Raw genomic sequence first — 15,968 nt, forward strand, 5'->3', positions numbered from 1 at the left:
GGGAATGGAATATAGCCTCGCTGCGGCCAATGCGAGCGGGATGGTCAGTGACAGATAACAATGGGGAGGTGGGTAGCACCTCGTCCCTGATGTTATCTGCCATTGACCATCGCCTTTTGGCACATACTCGCAAGACCGTTGTTTCGAGCCTGCCTGAGCACTGTCGGTTGGCCCTTTTGTGACTGATACCGCCCACGGACGATTATTTCACTGCCCCGCGGGGTGCGACTGACACTTAGGCTGAGGGTGATGACCGCCAGCACGCTCTTAAGGGCATATCACATTGGGCGGCGGCCAAACTGTCCCCGATGTGATATGCCCTTCAGAGTGTTCTTTTTCCGTTTTGTAGTGCTCCCAGTTTCGACCCCTCCTTGATCCATTCCCCTTCCTCTCTTCTCGCTTTTTGCTCCATAGGACGCAGACCACTTGACCCCTTGACGCGAGCGACGCGGCGTCAATCAACTTGAGTCAAACACCAGCCCTGCCCCGTAACGCTGGCGCGTCCATGAGCATAATTCCAAGCCCGTCAGTCAACGGGGTCGTTCACCGAACTAAAGCGCCATACAGCTTTGTTGCACAGCAACAATATATCTTTCATTCACACGCACTCTACCGGTTGACCGGGCTCTAAAGACGACTTGCTACATACATCTCCACCCTACGGTAAAATGCGCCACCCTCGGCGGTGTCCCCGGCAGCCGTCCTTTTTACCTGTGTTTTGGGGGTGATGGGGTCTGCAGGTGCGTACTTGGGGCCGCGGGGGGCTATTGGATGTGGCCAGTGATGGGAATGTGGCTTGTGGGCGCCGTGAAGTTCAGTGTGGCCGCCATGTTTGGGGCTGAAGTGGTAGATAAACCACGGGAGCAGAGTCCAACGTCGTTAGGTCCTTGTCCCAGAGGTGGTCGAGGTATTGGTGTAGTGGGAGGTCGGCGGCCGGTGGTCCTCTGGGTCGCCCTTGCCGACTGCCCTTGATGACTCTTTTGTGACTCTCCTTTGTGCATGTTTATACCCCCCTTCTCTCCTTCGGTTCTGACGTCGCCAGCCCAGTAGAGGGCATCTGTTGGTTGTGGTTGGTGGTAAAGGAGGGGCATGGGTCATGTCAATGTATCGTCACTGTCCAGCGCGGTGCAGTGCGAGTAGTGCACAAGCATTGCCTCTTGCCCCTTTCCCTTTTCCACCCCTTTCTACTGTAGTTGGGTGTTGGGAAGTTCGCTGCAGTCTATGGTGGCAGTGTTAGTGACACACTTCGTGATCTAACGTTTCGTGCGGTCATAACTGAGCCGCTGCTGCTTGATGAAGGGAGCGGGCGACACGTGTACTTACGCTGTCCCCAAGTGCTGCCTTCTGGCTGCTTGCGTTTTGGTGCCCTACGTATGTACAGTTGCATTAATAGCTGGTTCCAGAGTAGCCAATCCATCTTCATATCACCTCTTCGTCTTGCTTTCGCTGGCATCCAGCTGTGCAGTGACTCGACAGGCGGTAGGTACAACAATAGATCGATGGTAGGTTGGCTGTATGGTCGCTCGTCGGTTTGTAGTATTGCCCTCCAACCACAAGTTTGTTGTTGTCCTGGGCATAGCTATTGACTGAGCACCGCCTCTCATCAACCTCAGCACTGCTCATCACACTTTGAACGTGGCTTGCACTTCAGTCGACGAAGACTCCAACTCTCAGTAACACTCAACCCATCACCCCCATTGTGTGTCGCAATGTCATCCATTAGCCGTCTAGAGTAGTGATAAATCTAATAAAAGCGCTCTACTTGGTCTCGACACCGACCGCAGTGTCGACTGACGCGCCGCTGCCCTTCTCGGCGTCCGCCAGCCGCTCTCGCCGAGCCCTCAGCCTGTTCTGGATACCGGGGGTCACGTTGAGCCAGCCAAAGACGAACATGGTGACACCGCAGAAGACACCCGCCCACTTGAAGTCGCCGTTGGCGATGGTGATGAGCTTGCCGGCGATAGGAGGGCCAATGAGAACACCGAGGCCAACACCGGTCCAGAGCATGGCGAAGCGCATGCCGATCTGCTGGATGGGGGAGATGCTCGCCATCGACGCGGACGTGAGCGTGATCGTCGCGCCGGAGGTGAAGCCGAACAGCCAGAGGCCGATGACGGCGCCTGCCGAACCAACCGGCGCGCCAGTCCACATGGCGATGATGGTGAAGCTCATGAGGAAGCCGAACGTGCCGTACGTGTTCCAGATACCGTACTTGAGCGCGATCGGACCGCCGACCAGGCGGCCGACACACGACCCGACTTGGAGGAAAGCGACCGAGTACTCGTTAATTGTCTTGTTCTTGGTGTGGCTGGCGGCGTAGACCGGCGCGTTGAAGTACGGCGTGAAGAGGTTGATCGCGACGCCAGTCGCGCCGAGCACCATGAAGACGTAGCGCTTCTCCTTCCACGGCTCGAGCAGCATCTTGAGCGGCGGCGGCGTGCGCGGGGGCAGGCGCGTCTTCATCCAGAAGATGGCGGGAGCCTGGAGCACAAAGTTGATGCCGGCGACAATCAGGATCGCGTCCCGGAACTTGAAGCGGTTCGTGAGCTCGCGGATCATGATGGGGTACACGATGCCGCCGAAGCCGCCGCCGCCGACAATCAGGCTGATGGCGAGAGGACGCTTCTTGACAAACCAGTGACCTGCGATGCCGGTCGCGGGCGAGTAGATAAAGCCTCCGCCGAGGCCGAAGGCGATGTGCGAGAGGAGGATCTGGTAGAACTCCTTCGAGACTGCGCGGAGGGGCTCAGCGGTGCACAGAGGGGCTGCAGGCGACAAACTCACAGGCGAGGGCGATAAGCGAGCCGAACATGAGCCCGACGCCACCCAGAACCAGATGCAGCGCTCCGTGGCGGTCAAAGTATCGACCGAAGAGCAAAGCAGTCATGAATACGAGCGCCATCTGCGTCGAGGCGATCCACGCGACCGACGAGCGGGGGTAGTGCTTGAGCTGGTTCTTGAGGTAGTATGCCTGCAGCTGGCCCTGGCCGGTGACTAGCAGCCAGTTAGCACGGTCATGTCAGGTGACTCACCGAACCCGAACACGGTGAACATGAGGAGAAAGCCGCCCGCGACGACGAGCCACGCGGTGAGTCCGCCATCGGGGGGCGGATCCATCGCCGGCGCTGCGGGCGTAGCCACTGGCGCTGGTGGGGCCCGCCCAGTCGTGTCGGCCGCAGCACCGGCCTGCAGCTCGCGCTTCTTGGCTTCGAGCGTGTCGATCAGCTCGTCGTCGTCGGCCGTGCGCTGTAGTGGGGTGAGGGTGCGCACGAGCGTGAGCTCGTTGTTGACCTCCTCGAGGGTGGTGTGGTGTGTCGCCTGTGTCGCCATGGTGGAGATGCACTCGTTCGCTGGCTGGGCTGGTGAAGCAATCAAGCACTCGTCGGCGTCGCTGTTATGCACACTGACGAGGAACATGGCACTCCCGCCCTCCCAACCGCACATATATACCGCGAGCTAAACCCCGGTCGAGATGGAGGATGCTCGGTGTGCCGGTGTCGGAAGCCCCAGAGGCTCGGTCGACACCTCGGTCAGCCACCAACCCCGCACGCCCCAGCGCTCGGTGCACCATCGCGCGGCTGGGAGCTCGGTGAGGGGCTCGTACGGCCGGCCACGCCGTAGACTGGTGCGGAATGGGTTCCGCAGGCTGACTGGACGTCGGACACGGCGCGATCAGATGTTGACATGTTGATAGATAGCGCGACCGGTTGTTGACACCGTCGTGATCCGCCACCGAGACTGATTTGTTGTGACACTGGCGGGATGACGTGAAATCTGCGTGTGACTGCAGCTCGCTCTTTCCCCACTCACGCTCGCTGTACAGATCAGCGCATGCATGCATCGCGGGGATACTATCGATGGATTCTCCGCCGTCGTATCGTACGCAGCATGCATGCTTATCGCGGGCGAGTCTGTGCGGGGTTGCGAGCGACACAGTCACCACCCAGGGCTACGCGTGCCTTTAGTGAATAGGCGCGCACCAGCCTTTCGCGCCTTGCTACTCCTGCCCCACCGAGCCGACTCACCGACCCCACTGCACCGAGATATCCCTGGCCGTGCTCGGTGCGATAATTCTGTGGGTGCAGCTACGGTGGGCCGGGTCCTCATGCCGTCTAATCCCCCGCCCCAGACAATGGCGGCACGCGGGCCGAACCCGGCGTCGAGGTGCTGTGAGCTGGTAGAGCTCACCGAGCCCCTCTCTCACCGTGGCTCTCCACCGTGGCGGGTACTCTCCGTCGCGTCGCGTGCATTTTTTGCCCAGGTCACTCTATTCTCAGCAGTTGTGATTGATCATCCTTACAGTACTGTGCATGCTCGCGACCTCGATCTGTCTTGGACTCGTACTCAAAGCTTCCAAAAGGTTCTCGAGAAAAGTTGAAACCCATCCAGTGGAGATTGGCGGCACGTTTTCCGTCCACCTCGTCACCGCCAACTGACCCGTCCACCGTCCACTGATATCGCTTGCAGCAGAGTGCTGACACACGCCTCGTCACAAACACACTCGTACGGCAAGCCGATGCACCCCTCGCCAAGCAGGCCACGCAGCCCGCGTCCACCGGTATCGATAACGGAGTGTAGATGGAGGTGTGCCAAGACAGTCGTCGGGACGCGACCCGGCGGCGGCTATGACGTCGCTTGCCTTTGGTGATGAACGAGCCCGGCGGCTCCACTTGTCGTCATGGGGTCCTTAGTGCTGCTGCGGGGAGTATAAAGGCGGACTGCACGGCTGGGGACAACACAACAACAGCACAAGCCCAACAAAGCGCACCCACCACCACCACCACCCCACCCACACAATGGTCTCCGCATCCACCTGGCAAACCCTCGGCCTGGGCGTCGCAGCATGCTACGCCGGCGCTGGCGCCCTGGCCGTCTTCGCGCCCGCGTACGAGGCCGATCTGCTCTTCAACCTCGGCAGCTCGGCGCTCGCGCAGAACCCAGACAAGTTCCCCAACAATGCCGAGAGCCGCGAGGACAAGGCCGTCGGCGTGCTCCTGCCCCTGCTGGGCGCGCGTAACTGGGCGATCGCGACGGCCATGTTTGCGCTCCACCGCTCGGAGAACTTCTCGGCGCTGGGCACTGTCATCCTCTCGGGCTCGGCGTTCGTCGGCATCCTTGATGGCATCGAGGTGTACAAGCGCCGTGGACCTGTGCTGTGAGTGTCGTGTTACTGGGAGACGAGCTTCGCTGACGGTCAGGGCTGGCGCTGCGGCCACTGCTGCCTCCCTCTGGGCGCTTGTCGGATACGCGCTCGTCGAGGGGTGGAACAACTAGGCGCATCGATGTACAATCTTGAACCCTGCATTGACTTGCTACGATACTGCTGTCCTGATGACCCCCTTTCCCAGCCCTACTACACCCGCTCCACCTCGCGCGCCTGCTCGGCCTGCTCCTCGACAAACGTCTTGGTCTTGGCCCAGTGCCAAGGGCGAATGCCGCGCTCGTACAACTCGTCGATTTCGGCAGGCGAGCGGCCTCGCGTCTCGGGGAGCGAGAACCAGAGGAAGATGCAAATGAGGAGAGACGTGCCGCCGTACACGAACCCGGCACGGATGTTGAGGTGCACAAGCATCGGCGGGGTGGCGAAGGACGTGATGATGCCAAAGAGGGCGTTGCATACCCACGCGACGGACATCGTGCGGACTGGGTGTGAGCTGAATTCCACGGGCCTTGACCGGCACGTACCACGGAGGAGGGCAGAGGGGATCTCTGCCGCCAGGAGGAAGTACGACTGACCCGTGATGGTGAAGCAGAAAGTCCACAAAGCGCAGACGAAGAGCTGTGGTGTGAGGGGAGCATGGCGGTGAGGACTTACCAGGGCGGGTCCAGCCTTCTCCCGGGGAACATAGAAGAGCGCTCCCAGGAGCCACAGCGAGAGGCAGGTGACGGTCAGGGCTGGGGCAACCAGGATGCGGCGACCAAACCTGTCCAGAGCACCCATCATGACCATGACCGCCGCGAGGGAGATGCAGCTCATGATAACTGATGCCTGGAAGGGGTCCTTCTGGCCGGCGATGGCAAAGAAGTAGGTCGAGTACGTCGAGATCATGGTCAGGCCAGCGAGCTGGCCGCCGCCAGCGAGGATCATGAGCAGGAGGGTGCGTTTCTGGAATCAGCGATGCCATACTCCACGAACTCACCCTGTTGGTGCCCTGGAAGATGGCGAGCCACGGGATGCCCTTGGCAGCCACCTCGCGCTCGTGGTCGAGCGTGCGCAGCATGATGCCGTACTCCTCCTCGGGGTCGTACCCCTCCACACCTGTGTACAGCGTCTTCATGCTCTTGAAGGCCTTGTCCTTGTCGCCGCGGCGGGCGTAGAACCACGGCGACTCGGGGAGGGGGAGGAAGCAGAAGAGCATGAGACCGACGGGGCCCCAAAGCGCGCGGACGGCAATCTGCCAGTCGTTCGGGTGCGTCCTGTTGAGCGTGAAGCCCATGACTTTGGCAAGGAGGGTGCCGGTGTAGTTCCTGCGTCGTGTCAGTGGGTCGGGATCGTGGAAGCGGGACCCACCAGAACGAAGAAAAGGCAATCACAGTTCCGCGGATACGGTTGGGCAGCAGCTCCATGGCGTACGCGGCGCAGATGACCTGCAACACGCCGACGCCGGCGCCGGTGAACAGGCGACCGAGCATCCAGATGGGCGGGGTCCGAGCTTGCATGAGGCAAATGAGAGCCTGGGGTGTGAGCTTGTACGAACTCTATCGCCTACGAAGCTCACCACCACGACGAGGACCCAGGCGATGAGGATGGTGGGCTTGCGGCCGAGCCTATTCGCGACGCTGCCGTCAGCTCTCTCCCAGTGGGAAGCTCACTAAGCAGCCCAGACCATAGAGGTGATCTGTCCGACGTTGATTACAGCGCTCCACACCGAGACTGGTGGGTCAGCTCTGTCCGCGAGAGACATCGAACCCACCCCAGGAAGTGTTGAGCGCCGTGACGCCATTGCCGCCCGAGCCGAACTGCTTAATGAAACCCTTGTTCGCGAGCAGCATGCCCGAGAGCGCGACCTGGCGTCAGCGCCATGACTCCCCCTTGTCCCCACCTCGAATCCATCGCACATCGCCCCAGTGAAGAGCAGGAAGCAGAAGAAGGCGGCGCGGCGGAAAGTCCACAGACACGTGAGGATGGGCAGCTCGTCAAAGCGCGACTTGAGGACGCCGTGGCCGTCCAGCGCGGCGTGCTTGAGGTCCTCATCGTCGCGCGTGACGCTGCTCTCGAGGTGCGCGACCTGGATATCGGCCTTGTCGTCGTCTGTGCGGGGGGCCATGGTGTGGGGTAGGTTGGTGGGGAGAGTCAAAGTTCGAGTTAGGAGGTTATGTAGCGGCAACTGCAGGCCCCATGGAGCCCACCGACTTGCCCTGCCTTGGCTTCGCGGCGCAGCGTTCGTCCGAGATCTTGGATTCGGCGCAGCGTTGCGCCGATTTGCGAGCCCGCGGCGAGCACCTGACTCTCAGAGATGGACGCGGGGTGGCAAGCGGGCGCCAAGGGCTCGTCTTGCGGGGAGGAGGGGTCGAGGTCACGTTCCATCCAGAGGCCGAAGGCCGCCAATTCCTCAAGTGCACGGTTGAGCGTTGCACCGACAGCGATGGGTGGGCAAGCTGAGTGTGAGCGGGGAGGGGAAGGCATGGTTGTTGGGCGTGCTTCTTGAGGCCTTCATGGAAAGAGGATCGCGGAGGGGCCGGGGGCCGGGGGTCGCCCGAGGTCCTGGGTTAGGCGGCCGGCCGTGGGTGCATCGCTGCAGTGAGGAGGGTCAACTGGGGCGCCACATGCCTGGTTAATGAGCCTTGATGCCTTGGATGCTGTCCTTCCATCAGGGGAGGGAGCGGCGAAGACGAGTCGAAGGAGAGGAGAAGAGGACAGAGTCGACACGCGCCGTGGTCGGGCCTTAAGAGCGTCTTGGCAACAGGGTTCAACCCGATCCGCAGCAGTGCCTTCGGTCGCCGTCGGCACCGAGCGAAACCGACAAACCCCGTCCAAGGCCCGCACGATGCATCGCATCGGTCCCTCGGTGCAGATGTCGGCGTCGGTGTGATGATGTATGCCGCGACTTGCACTGCAATGTTGCACCGGTGTGCCGAGACAAACGAGGTGACAGATGGGACGAGACTCTGTCCGAACGAGGTTTGCGGCGTTCCAGACTCTGTGGAATGACGCCGACGTCTTTGACACTGGCGCAATCGGGACAAACATGACCCGGCGACTGAGATCCAACTTGCATCCACTTAACCTCGACCCCTATCTTCATGTCTCCATCTCCATCCTCTAGCACAACACACACAGCATGACCATCCCGCAGGTAGAGTTGACCGACCTCACGTTTGAGCACTACCGCAGTGCGTTGGGGGTGGGATACGCGTCCCCGCGCCTGTCTTGGCGGTTCGCGTCGACCGCGAACGACTGGCTGCAGACGAGCTACGAGGTGCGCATCACACGAAGAGGAGAGGACAGCAAGACGTACGCTGTCGACTCGGGCGACTCGGTGCTCGTGCCCTGGCCTTCAGAGCCGCTTGCTTCGCGGGAAGCAGCGACGGTCGCCGTGCGCTCGAGGGGCTCGGACGGCCAGTGGACGGCATGGGTCGAGTCGACCGTCGAGGCCGGCCTGCTGCACCGCGCCGACTGGACCGCCCAGGTGATCCTTAACAAGGACACGGAGTACACTGGCGCCAAGCGCACGCGACCCGGCGACGAGGGGCGCAACTTCACCGGCGACCTCGAGGTCGAGGAGAGCGGGCTGCGGCCCTTTCGCACGCGCACAGTCGTGCACTTGGAAGAAGCGCCCACCCGTGCGCGCCTGTACATCACCGCGCTGGGCCTGCACACGACCTACGTCAACGGCGAGCGGCTGCCCGACCTCCTCGAGCCGGGATGGACGGCGTACGAAGCGAACCTCAACTACAGGGTATACGACGTGACTGCGCTCCTGCACGAGGGCGACAACATCCTCGGCAGCTGGGTCGGCGAGGGGTGGTACGCTGGCCAGATTGGCCTGCGCGGGCTCCTGCGTAACGTGTGGGGCAGCGCCGCGGGCCTCATCGCCCAGCTCGAGGTGGATGGGGAGGTCGTGGCGGCGACGGACAGCAGCTGGCGCTGGTGCTACGGCGCAGTGACGCAGGGCGAGATCTACAACGGCGAGACGTACGACGCGAGGATAGAGGACGAGGCGTGGAAGTTTGACGTGGAGATGTTTGGCCGTGAGTGCGAGGGAAGGACGGCGCTGACAGCGACGACAGAGTGGAAGCCAGTCACTGTGCGACCACTGCCGGACGCCGAGCTAAACGCGGCCGAGATCCCACCGGTGCGAGCGTACGCCACGCTGCCTGTCAAGGAGGTGATCACGACGCCGTCCGGCAAGACGGTGCTGGACTTTGGGCAGAACTTTGCCGGCTTTGTGCGCGTGCTCTCGAGCCCGCTAGACGCCAAGGTCATCAAGCTGCGGCACGCCGAGGTGCTCGAGGGCGGCGAGCTCGGCGTGCGGCCGCTGCGGAACTGCAAGCAGACGGACACGCTTGTGCTACCGCAGGGCGGGAACATTACCGGCTGGTCGCCCCTCTTCACGTACCACGGCTTCCGGTACGTCGAGGTCAGCGGGTGGGACGAGATCACGGCGGAGGACATCGAGGGCGTGGCCATCTCGTCCGACTATGAGGTGACGGGCGCATTCCAGTGCTCGCACGACCTCTTGAACCGGCTGCACGAGAACGTCATCTGGTCCACGCGGTCCAACACCATCTCGCTGCCGACCGACTGCCCGCAGCGCGACGAGCGACTGGGCTGGACGGGCGACATCCAGGTCTTCGCGCCGACCTTCTCGTTCCTGTTCGGTGCCGCGGGGTTCCTGCGGAACTGGCTGCGCGACGTGCGTGCAGACCAGCGCGACGGCCTGGTGCCCATCACTGTGCCCAACGTGCATGCGATCAAGCTCAGCCGCATGCCGCACGCCGTGTGGGGAGACGTCGCAGCGCTGCTCCCGAACGACCTGTACGAGTGGTGCGGGGACAAGGATGTCGTGCGCGAGAGTTTGGATTCGGCAATCGCGTGGCTCGATGCCATCCCGAGGGATAAGCGTACCCAGCTGTGGGACCGCAAGACGTTCCAGTTCGGTGACTGGCTTGACCCCGCCGCCCCGCCCGCTCACCCGTGGAAGGGCCGGACCGACACGCATCTTGTGGCCGACGCGTATCTCATCCACACCACGCGGGTGGTGGCGAAGCTCGCGCGGGTGGCGGGCAAGACCGACACCGCCGAGCGGTACGACGAGCAGGCGGCGTCGCTACTCGAGACATTCCACACCGAGTACCTCACCTCGGCAAGCCGTATCGTCAGCGACACGCAGACTGCCATCGCGCTCCTGCTGCATTTCGACCTCGTTGACGACAAGGTGCCCGGCCAGCGGGAGGTACTGTCACAGCGACTCAAGGAGCTGGTCGTCGCCGATGCGTGGCAAGTGTCCACAGGCTTTGCGGGTGGGTCAGGGAGATGGGCCCTGCTGACGGCAGGCACTCCCATCATCCTCCACGCGCTCGGGGCCAACGGGCACCTGGACCAGGCGTACCGCATGCTTCTGAACAAGACGAGCCCGTCGTGGCTGGCGCCGGTGCTCCTCGGGGCGACGACAATCGTAAGTCTCCCCGTTGTTGTCGCCGCTTACACCCAGTGGGAGCGCTGGGACTCGATGCTGCAAGACGGTACCATCAACCCGGGCCAGATGACGAGTTTCAACCACTATGCTCTGGGCTCGGTCGCGTCGTTCCTCCACTCTGTAGTGGGCGGCCTGTCGCCCCTCGAGCCGGGGTGGCGGAAGACCCTCATCCGCCCCCAGCCAGGCGGCAACCTCACGCACGCGACAGCGTCCTTCTTCTCGCCGTACGGCCAGGTGTTTTGCTCGTGGAGCATCGAGGGTGACAAGCTGAGCGTCACGGCTCAGGTGCCGCCCAACATGACCGCCCTGGTGCAGTTGCCCGGCCTCGAGCAGACTGTCGGGTCGGGCGTGCACTCGTTCGAGGTGCCGTGGGTCGCGGGTGACTGGCCGCCCAAGTTTGATGCGCCGGCGGTACTCCAGGCGCCGGAGGATAACTGGGTGAGGAACTGAGCGTGCGGGTAAGAAGTGGACATGAGTGAGGCGGGGGACGGTTCTAGGCGCGGGGAGCAATCCGCATTGTGTTGTACAATACACAAAACATTAGTGATGGTGGTCAACTCCAGTTCAGTGCTGGTTGTATGCAAACAGCCCACCCACCCCGCCGTTCCGGCCGATTCCAGTACCCGCTTAAGCTTATCCAGAGACATGGCTGGCTTGCTGGCCCTTTTGTCTCGGCTCCCCGCAGCGGCGGCGACCTGCGCCTGGGTGGTTCCAGTGACCAGACCTCGCTTGGCCGAGATGTACGTCACTGCCGAAAGGGTGGGTTTCACACGATCGGGACAGCTCACACGACCAGCCAGCCAGTCAGTCGCTTAGCTGTCGGCAGGCAGGCAGGTCGCATGCATGCAGGTCGTCTCTTTCCCCGTCGGGGGGCATCTCAACGTTGTACTCTCCCCCATCGTCGCATCGCATCCAGTCGGAAGGAGCCCAGAGCAAGCAGCATGCCGCCATCCGAGACCGACCCCCTGCTGGGCAACAACCACGACGATGCGCACTCGTCCGCCAGCAGCGACGACCACTTCATCTCGGGCAACGAGCACGAGCTGGCGTCCGTCGAGAAGGGGCGCACAAGCGCATGGGGGTACTTGGGCAAAGCGTTCAGCGCGACTGCCTTCTTCAAGATCTGGCCCAGTCTCCTGTTCTTAGGGCTGTGGGCGACCGCCGTCGTGCTGGTCAACAAGCACACGAGCTGGGCGCTGCACTTCCCCAATACGATGCTCACGGTGCTGGGTATCATGCTGGGCCTGGCGATCAACTACCGGTAAGTCGGCCGTGCTAGGGGAGAGCTGATGGTGACAGCGTGTCGACCGCGTACGCGACGTACCGCGCCGGAAGGGTCCACTGGTCCAAGATCACGCTCGGCGCGCGCAACTGGGCCCGTGTAGTCTGGCTGCACTGTGAGTGGGGCAAGCGGGAAGGGGGAGAAGCCGAGCTGATGGCAAGGCCCCGAGAGCACACAAAACGTCGGCTGGGTCGCGCCGGACGAGGCAGCAAAGGCCGCCGACCAGGCGCGCGGCGTGCTCGAGAAGAAGACAATGGTGACTATGGCCCTGGCGTTTGCAGTGGCTACCAAGCACCACCTGCGGCACGAGCACGGCATGTGAGTGGTCGTGATGCGACGCGCGTCGCGCCGAGCGAGCGCTGTACTTGGTGCCGTGACCCAGGCGAGCTGCCTCGCTGACCCCGCCCCCGCGCAGCTACTACGAAGACCTGTACTACCTCGTCAACTTCCTCCCCTCGCTGGCGTCCGACCCGGCCGACAAGCCAGTCTCATTCCCGCCTCTGCCGGCTGTCCCCGCCGCCCCCGGCGCGTCAGCGGCGTCGGCCAGTGCCGCAGCCCCGCCAAAGGCCGCCAAGCACAAGCCGGTGCTCCACAAGGCCGAGAACCCGGGCCTGCACGCGCAGCCGTCGTGGCTCAAGCGCGTCGTCAAGAAGATCTTCCAGGACGGCTTCAAGGGCACGCGGGCGGCGCGCAAAAAGGCCGAGCTCGGCGTCCTGGGGCTCATCGCGGCCGGCGTGCTGGCGTTCTTGCGCACGATTTGCTGTGTGCAGCATGACGAGACGGCCGACCCCGAGGTCGGGACGCAGAGCGTCGACGGTGGGGCCGGGACGGGCGCTGGCGCTGATGCTGGTGCTGGCGCGGCGGTGGTCGCTGGCGCTGCGGTTGCCACTGCTACCGTCAAGGCTGGGAAGAAGGGCAAGAAGGACAAGACGAAGGGTGGCGCGGCAGCACAGCCCGCCCCCGCTGCTGCGCCGAGCACGTCGTCGGCGTCGGCCAACGGCGCGGCGCCGACTGCATCCGTGCCGAGGACGCACACCAACGTCCCGTTCGAAATCACCCTCTTCATGTCGTCGTACGTTGCCGCGCTGCAGGCCCGCGGAGTCAAGCCCAACAACACGACGTCGCAGCTGTTCAACGCGCTCTCGGCGCTGTCGGCGGCCCTCGCAGACCTCGAGAGCATCGTGTCCACGCCCATGCCGTGGAGCTATGCTACGCACCTGGGAGAGGTGACGTGGATCTACTGCCTGCTTCTGCCGTTCCAGCTGTACGACTCGGGCTTTGGCTGGGGGACGGTCGCGGCGACAGTGGTGAGTGGGCCGTTTCTTGACCATCACTACCCCGTCGCGCTCGCTGACGCTCGTGCTAGGTCTCGACCTACCTCATCATGGGCTACGCGTCCATCGCGGCCGAGATCGAGAACCCCTTCGGGTAGGGGCTGAACGACCTCAACCTGGGGCACTACACGCGCGCGATCGCGCACGAGCTGGACGAAGTGACGGCGTGGGTGCCGGCTAGCCCTGACCCGCTGGTGTTCGTCAACGCAAACCATGTCTTCGGGCCTGCGGAGCCTGGCGCCGACGAGCTCGTCGGTGAGGGTGTTGACGGGCTGCGGAAGCGGCTCGGCGGGCATGCCTAGGGAGGGGAGATGCAACAACGTGATTGTGGACCACTGGGCGGCGCGGCAGTGCAGCAGGGTCGGCGGGGTGTGGCGCCGCCGCTGCCGCCGCCTCCCGACTATTCTTGTCCACCACGCACACCGCGACGCCGGCGACTGCGGATCCGAGTCTGTCGGCTCGGCGTGGGCCTGTGCGCTCGCCGCTCATCGCCTTTGGCGTTTCAGACGACGGCTTGTGCGGCGTGCGAAAGGCGCTCGGAGCGCCAGGTGCAGCAGATTGTCTGTCAGCCACGAGTCGACGCGCGCTCATCTCGCACTCACCTATTGTCCTCCTCCTTATCCTTGTTCTTCTCGACGTCGACGGCCATCTTGTCGCTTCTCACTCACTCCTTCACCACACTCACTCCCCTCGCCCCTCTCCCTCCCTCCCTCCCCACCCACCACGACGCGACGATGGGCTCGCACGACCACACGTCGGGGCAGCACTTTGACAATGGGCAGGACTTCAAGGTCTTCAAGCACTCGCCCCGGCGCACATTCAACCACGCGCTGCACGCCCTGGCGGCCACCGCGCTGGTGCGGATCTGGCATATCCTGCTCTTCACGGGCGCGTGGAGCGCCATGGTGTGCATCGTCAACGTCAAGACCAAGGTCAACTTCACCGTCCCCAACACGATGATCACGGTGCTCGGTGTGCTGCTCGGTCTGACGCTCAGCTACCGGTGAGCTGAGGAATCGCGATGGTCTAGCTCACACCCAGCACCTCGTCGGCGTACGAAAAGTACTCGGACGGCCGTAAGCAGTGGTCCAACATTACGCTTGCGAGCCGCAACTGGGCTCGAACCGTCTGGTTGAACTGTGAGTGTGCTGGGCATCGTGGGTACATCTCGTCGCGTCGCGCGTCTTGTCGTGTGACACTGCAACGTGACGACAAACGACACCGCATAGCCCGAGCGTGCTCTTGGCATGTGCCAAATATTGACCACGCCCCCGCCCAGGCCCCGACTCGATCTCCCCGAACGACACGGCACACCACTCCCCCGAGCAGAGGGCGTCAGATGAGGTTCGCGCCGTGCTTGAGAAGAAGACCGTCGTGCAGCTCGCTCTGGCATTCGCCGTCGCTGTCAAGCACTACCTCCGCGAGGAGACTGGCATGTGAGTGGCGGCGGCTACACTGGGCGTGACCGCTAACCGGGGGTAGCTACTACGAAGACCTGCACGACCTCGTGTGCTTCATCCCGTCGTCGCACTCGCCCTCTGGGCTGGCAGGCCACAGCGCGACCCTCGGCGGCCTGCCCAACCTCAGCGGGCACGACCACGACCGCCCCGGCCCGGCGCAGCACCAGCCTCCGCTGTTCGCAGCTGAAAAGCCCAGAAAGCTGCGCGAGACTGTCAAGGACAGCATGTTACCCGACTTTGTCCGCACGCGCCGGCGCCAATCGGCGAGCAACGGTGGCCGGCCGAGCGAGGCGGAGCTCGCGCACATCTTTGGCGCGCACGGCGAGGGCCAGAACGTGCCCCTTGAGATCACGGTCTTCATGGGCATGTACATCGCCACCCTGCAGAAGCGCAAGGCCATCGACCCGCCGACAATCACGTTCCTCATGAACACGCTCGGCATGCTCTCCGACGCCCTGGCCAACCTCGAGCGTATCGTCACCACGCCCATTCCATGGAGCTACGACGCGCACATCTGGACCGTGTCGTGGATCTACTGCCTCGCGCTGCCGTTCCAGCTGTGGGCGAGCAAGTTTGCCTGGGTGACAGTGCCCGCGACAGTGGTGGGTATTCAGTTTGCCCGACCCCACTCACACTCGCTGACGCTCGCGCCCAGCTCACAACGTACATCGTGATGGGCTACGCGTCCATCGCCGAGGAGATTGAAAACCCCTTCGGATACGATCAGAACGACCTCAACCTCGGCTACTACTGCCGCGAGATCATCGCCAAGGAGCTCGACGCGGTCACGTCGAGAAAGTACGCCGAGCCCGAGGACTGGATCTTCTCGCCGCAGAACAAGCCGTTCGGCCGCGACCAGCCCGACACGCAGACGCTCGCACGGAACGCCAATGTGGCCGACCTTCGCAGTCGCCTCGTCGCCGCCGGTGCAGCTGACTCGAAGCTGGAGACGGCGGTCAGCGGCGAGTCGTCGGTGTCCGCCGTGTAGCCGCCTACGTTTACCCATTCCGCCAAGCTTTGTCTCGCACCCCGCGGCCGGACCGCTCCAGTGTACATTCAGTCTGGATTACGAGAACCCAATGGCACCTGCCGCGAGCACAGCCTGCCACCTGATTACGGATACTGATATGTCCGGTTAAACTGATGAGCTACTCAAAGCCTCCCAACTTGGGTACAAGGCGGCGGAGACCGACTTCAGGCGGTACTGCCAACAGGCACCCAAGTCTGTGAGGTCGGATGGCAAGAGCTCGAC

The 15,968-nt window shown here is 63.1% G+C and overlaps 6 protein-coding genes across 6 annotated transcripts; 4 read left to right on the top strand and 2 right to left on the bottom strand.

Annotated features, from left to right (window-relative positions):
• Positions 1–1,758: 1,758 nt before the first annotated feature.
• On the bottom strand, positions 1,759–3,330 carry asaE_10 (MFS transporter asaE; the record flags this gene model as incomplete). The annotated part of the gene is given in 3 exon segments (XM_062773105.1): positions 1,759–2,765; positions 2,785–2,994; positions 3,033–3,330. The coding sequence occupies 3 exon segments, from the start codon at positions 3,328–3,330 to the stop codon at positions 1,759–1,761; spliced, it is 1,515 nt and encodes a 504-aa protein (XP_062629089.1).
• A 1,466-nt stretch (positions 3,331–4,796) lies between these two features.
• On the top strand, positions 4,797–5,274 carry LOC62_04G006540 (uncharacterized protein; the record flags this gene model as incomplete). Its single annotated transcript, XM_062773106.1, has 2 exons — positions 4,797–5,155; positions 5,199–5,274. The coding sequence occupies 2 exons, from the start codon at positions 4,797–4,799 to the stop codon at positions 5,272–5,274; spliced, it is 435 nt and encodes a 144-aa protein (XP_062629090.1).
• A 79-nt stretch (positions 5,275–5,353) lies between these two features.
• Positions 5,354–7,268, bottom strand: fmqE_1 (MFS transporter fmqE; the record flags this gene model as incomplete). The annotated part of the gene is made up of 8 exons (XM_062773107.1): positions 5,354–5,643; positions 5,686–6,106; positions 6,141–6,468; positions 6,512–6,675; positions 6,720–6,780; positions 6,814–6,874; positions 6,915–7,008; positions 7,044–7,268. The coding sequence occupies 8 exons, from the start codon at positions 7,266–7,268 to the stop codon at positions 5,354–5,356; spliced, it is 1,644 nt and encodes a 547-aa protein (XP_062629091.1).
• Positions 7,269–8,282: 1,014 nt separating this feature from the next.
• Positions 8,283–11,090, top strand: LOC62_04G006542 (uncharacterized protein; the record flags this gene model as incomplete). Its single annotated transcript, XM_062773108.1, has 2 exons — positions 8,283–9,192; positions 9,232–11,090. The coding sequence occupies 2 exons, from the start codon at positions 8,283–8,285 to the stop codon at positions 11,088–11,090; spliced, it is 2,769 nt and encodes a 922-aa protein (XP_062629092.1).
• A 427-nt stretch (positions 11,091–11,517) lies between these two features.
• Positions 11,518–13,667, top strand: sll1024_2 (UPF0187 protein). The gene is made up of 5 exons (XM_062773109.1): positions 11,518–11,901; positions 11,940–12,037; positions 12,084–12,240; positions 12,338–13,229; positions 13,289–13,667. The coding sequence occupies exons 1-5, from the start codon at positions 11,582–11,584 to the stop codon at positions 13,352–13,354; spliced, it is 1,533 nt and encodes a 510-aa protein (XP_062629093.1). The 5' UTR covers positions 11,518–11,581; the 3' UTR covers positions 13,355–13,667.
• Positions 13,668–13,990: 323 nt separating this feature from the next.
• On the top strand, positions 13,991–15,797 carry sll1024_3 (UPF0187 protein; the record flags this gene model as incomplete). Its single annotated transcript, XM_062773110.1, has 5 exons — positions 13,991–14,259; positions 14,298–14,395; positions 14,536–14,692; positions 14,739–15,318; positions 15,372–15,797. 5 exons carry the CDS (start codon positions 13,991–13,993, stop codon positions 15,702–15,704), a joined length of 1,437 nt encoding a protein of 478 aa, XP_062629094.1. The 3' UTR covers positions 15,705–15,797.
• Between the last annotated feature and the right edge of the window lie 171 nt (positions 15,798–15,968).

The sequence above is a fragment of the Vanrija pseudolonga genome, chromosome 4 (assembly GCF_020906515.1).
Source record: "Vanrija pseudolonga chromosome 4, complete sequence".
Lineage (NCBI taxonomy): Eukaryota > Fungi > Basidiomycota > Tremellomycetes > Trichosporonales > Trichosporonaceae > Vanrija > Vanrija pseudolonga.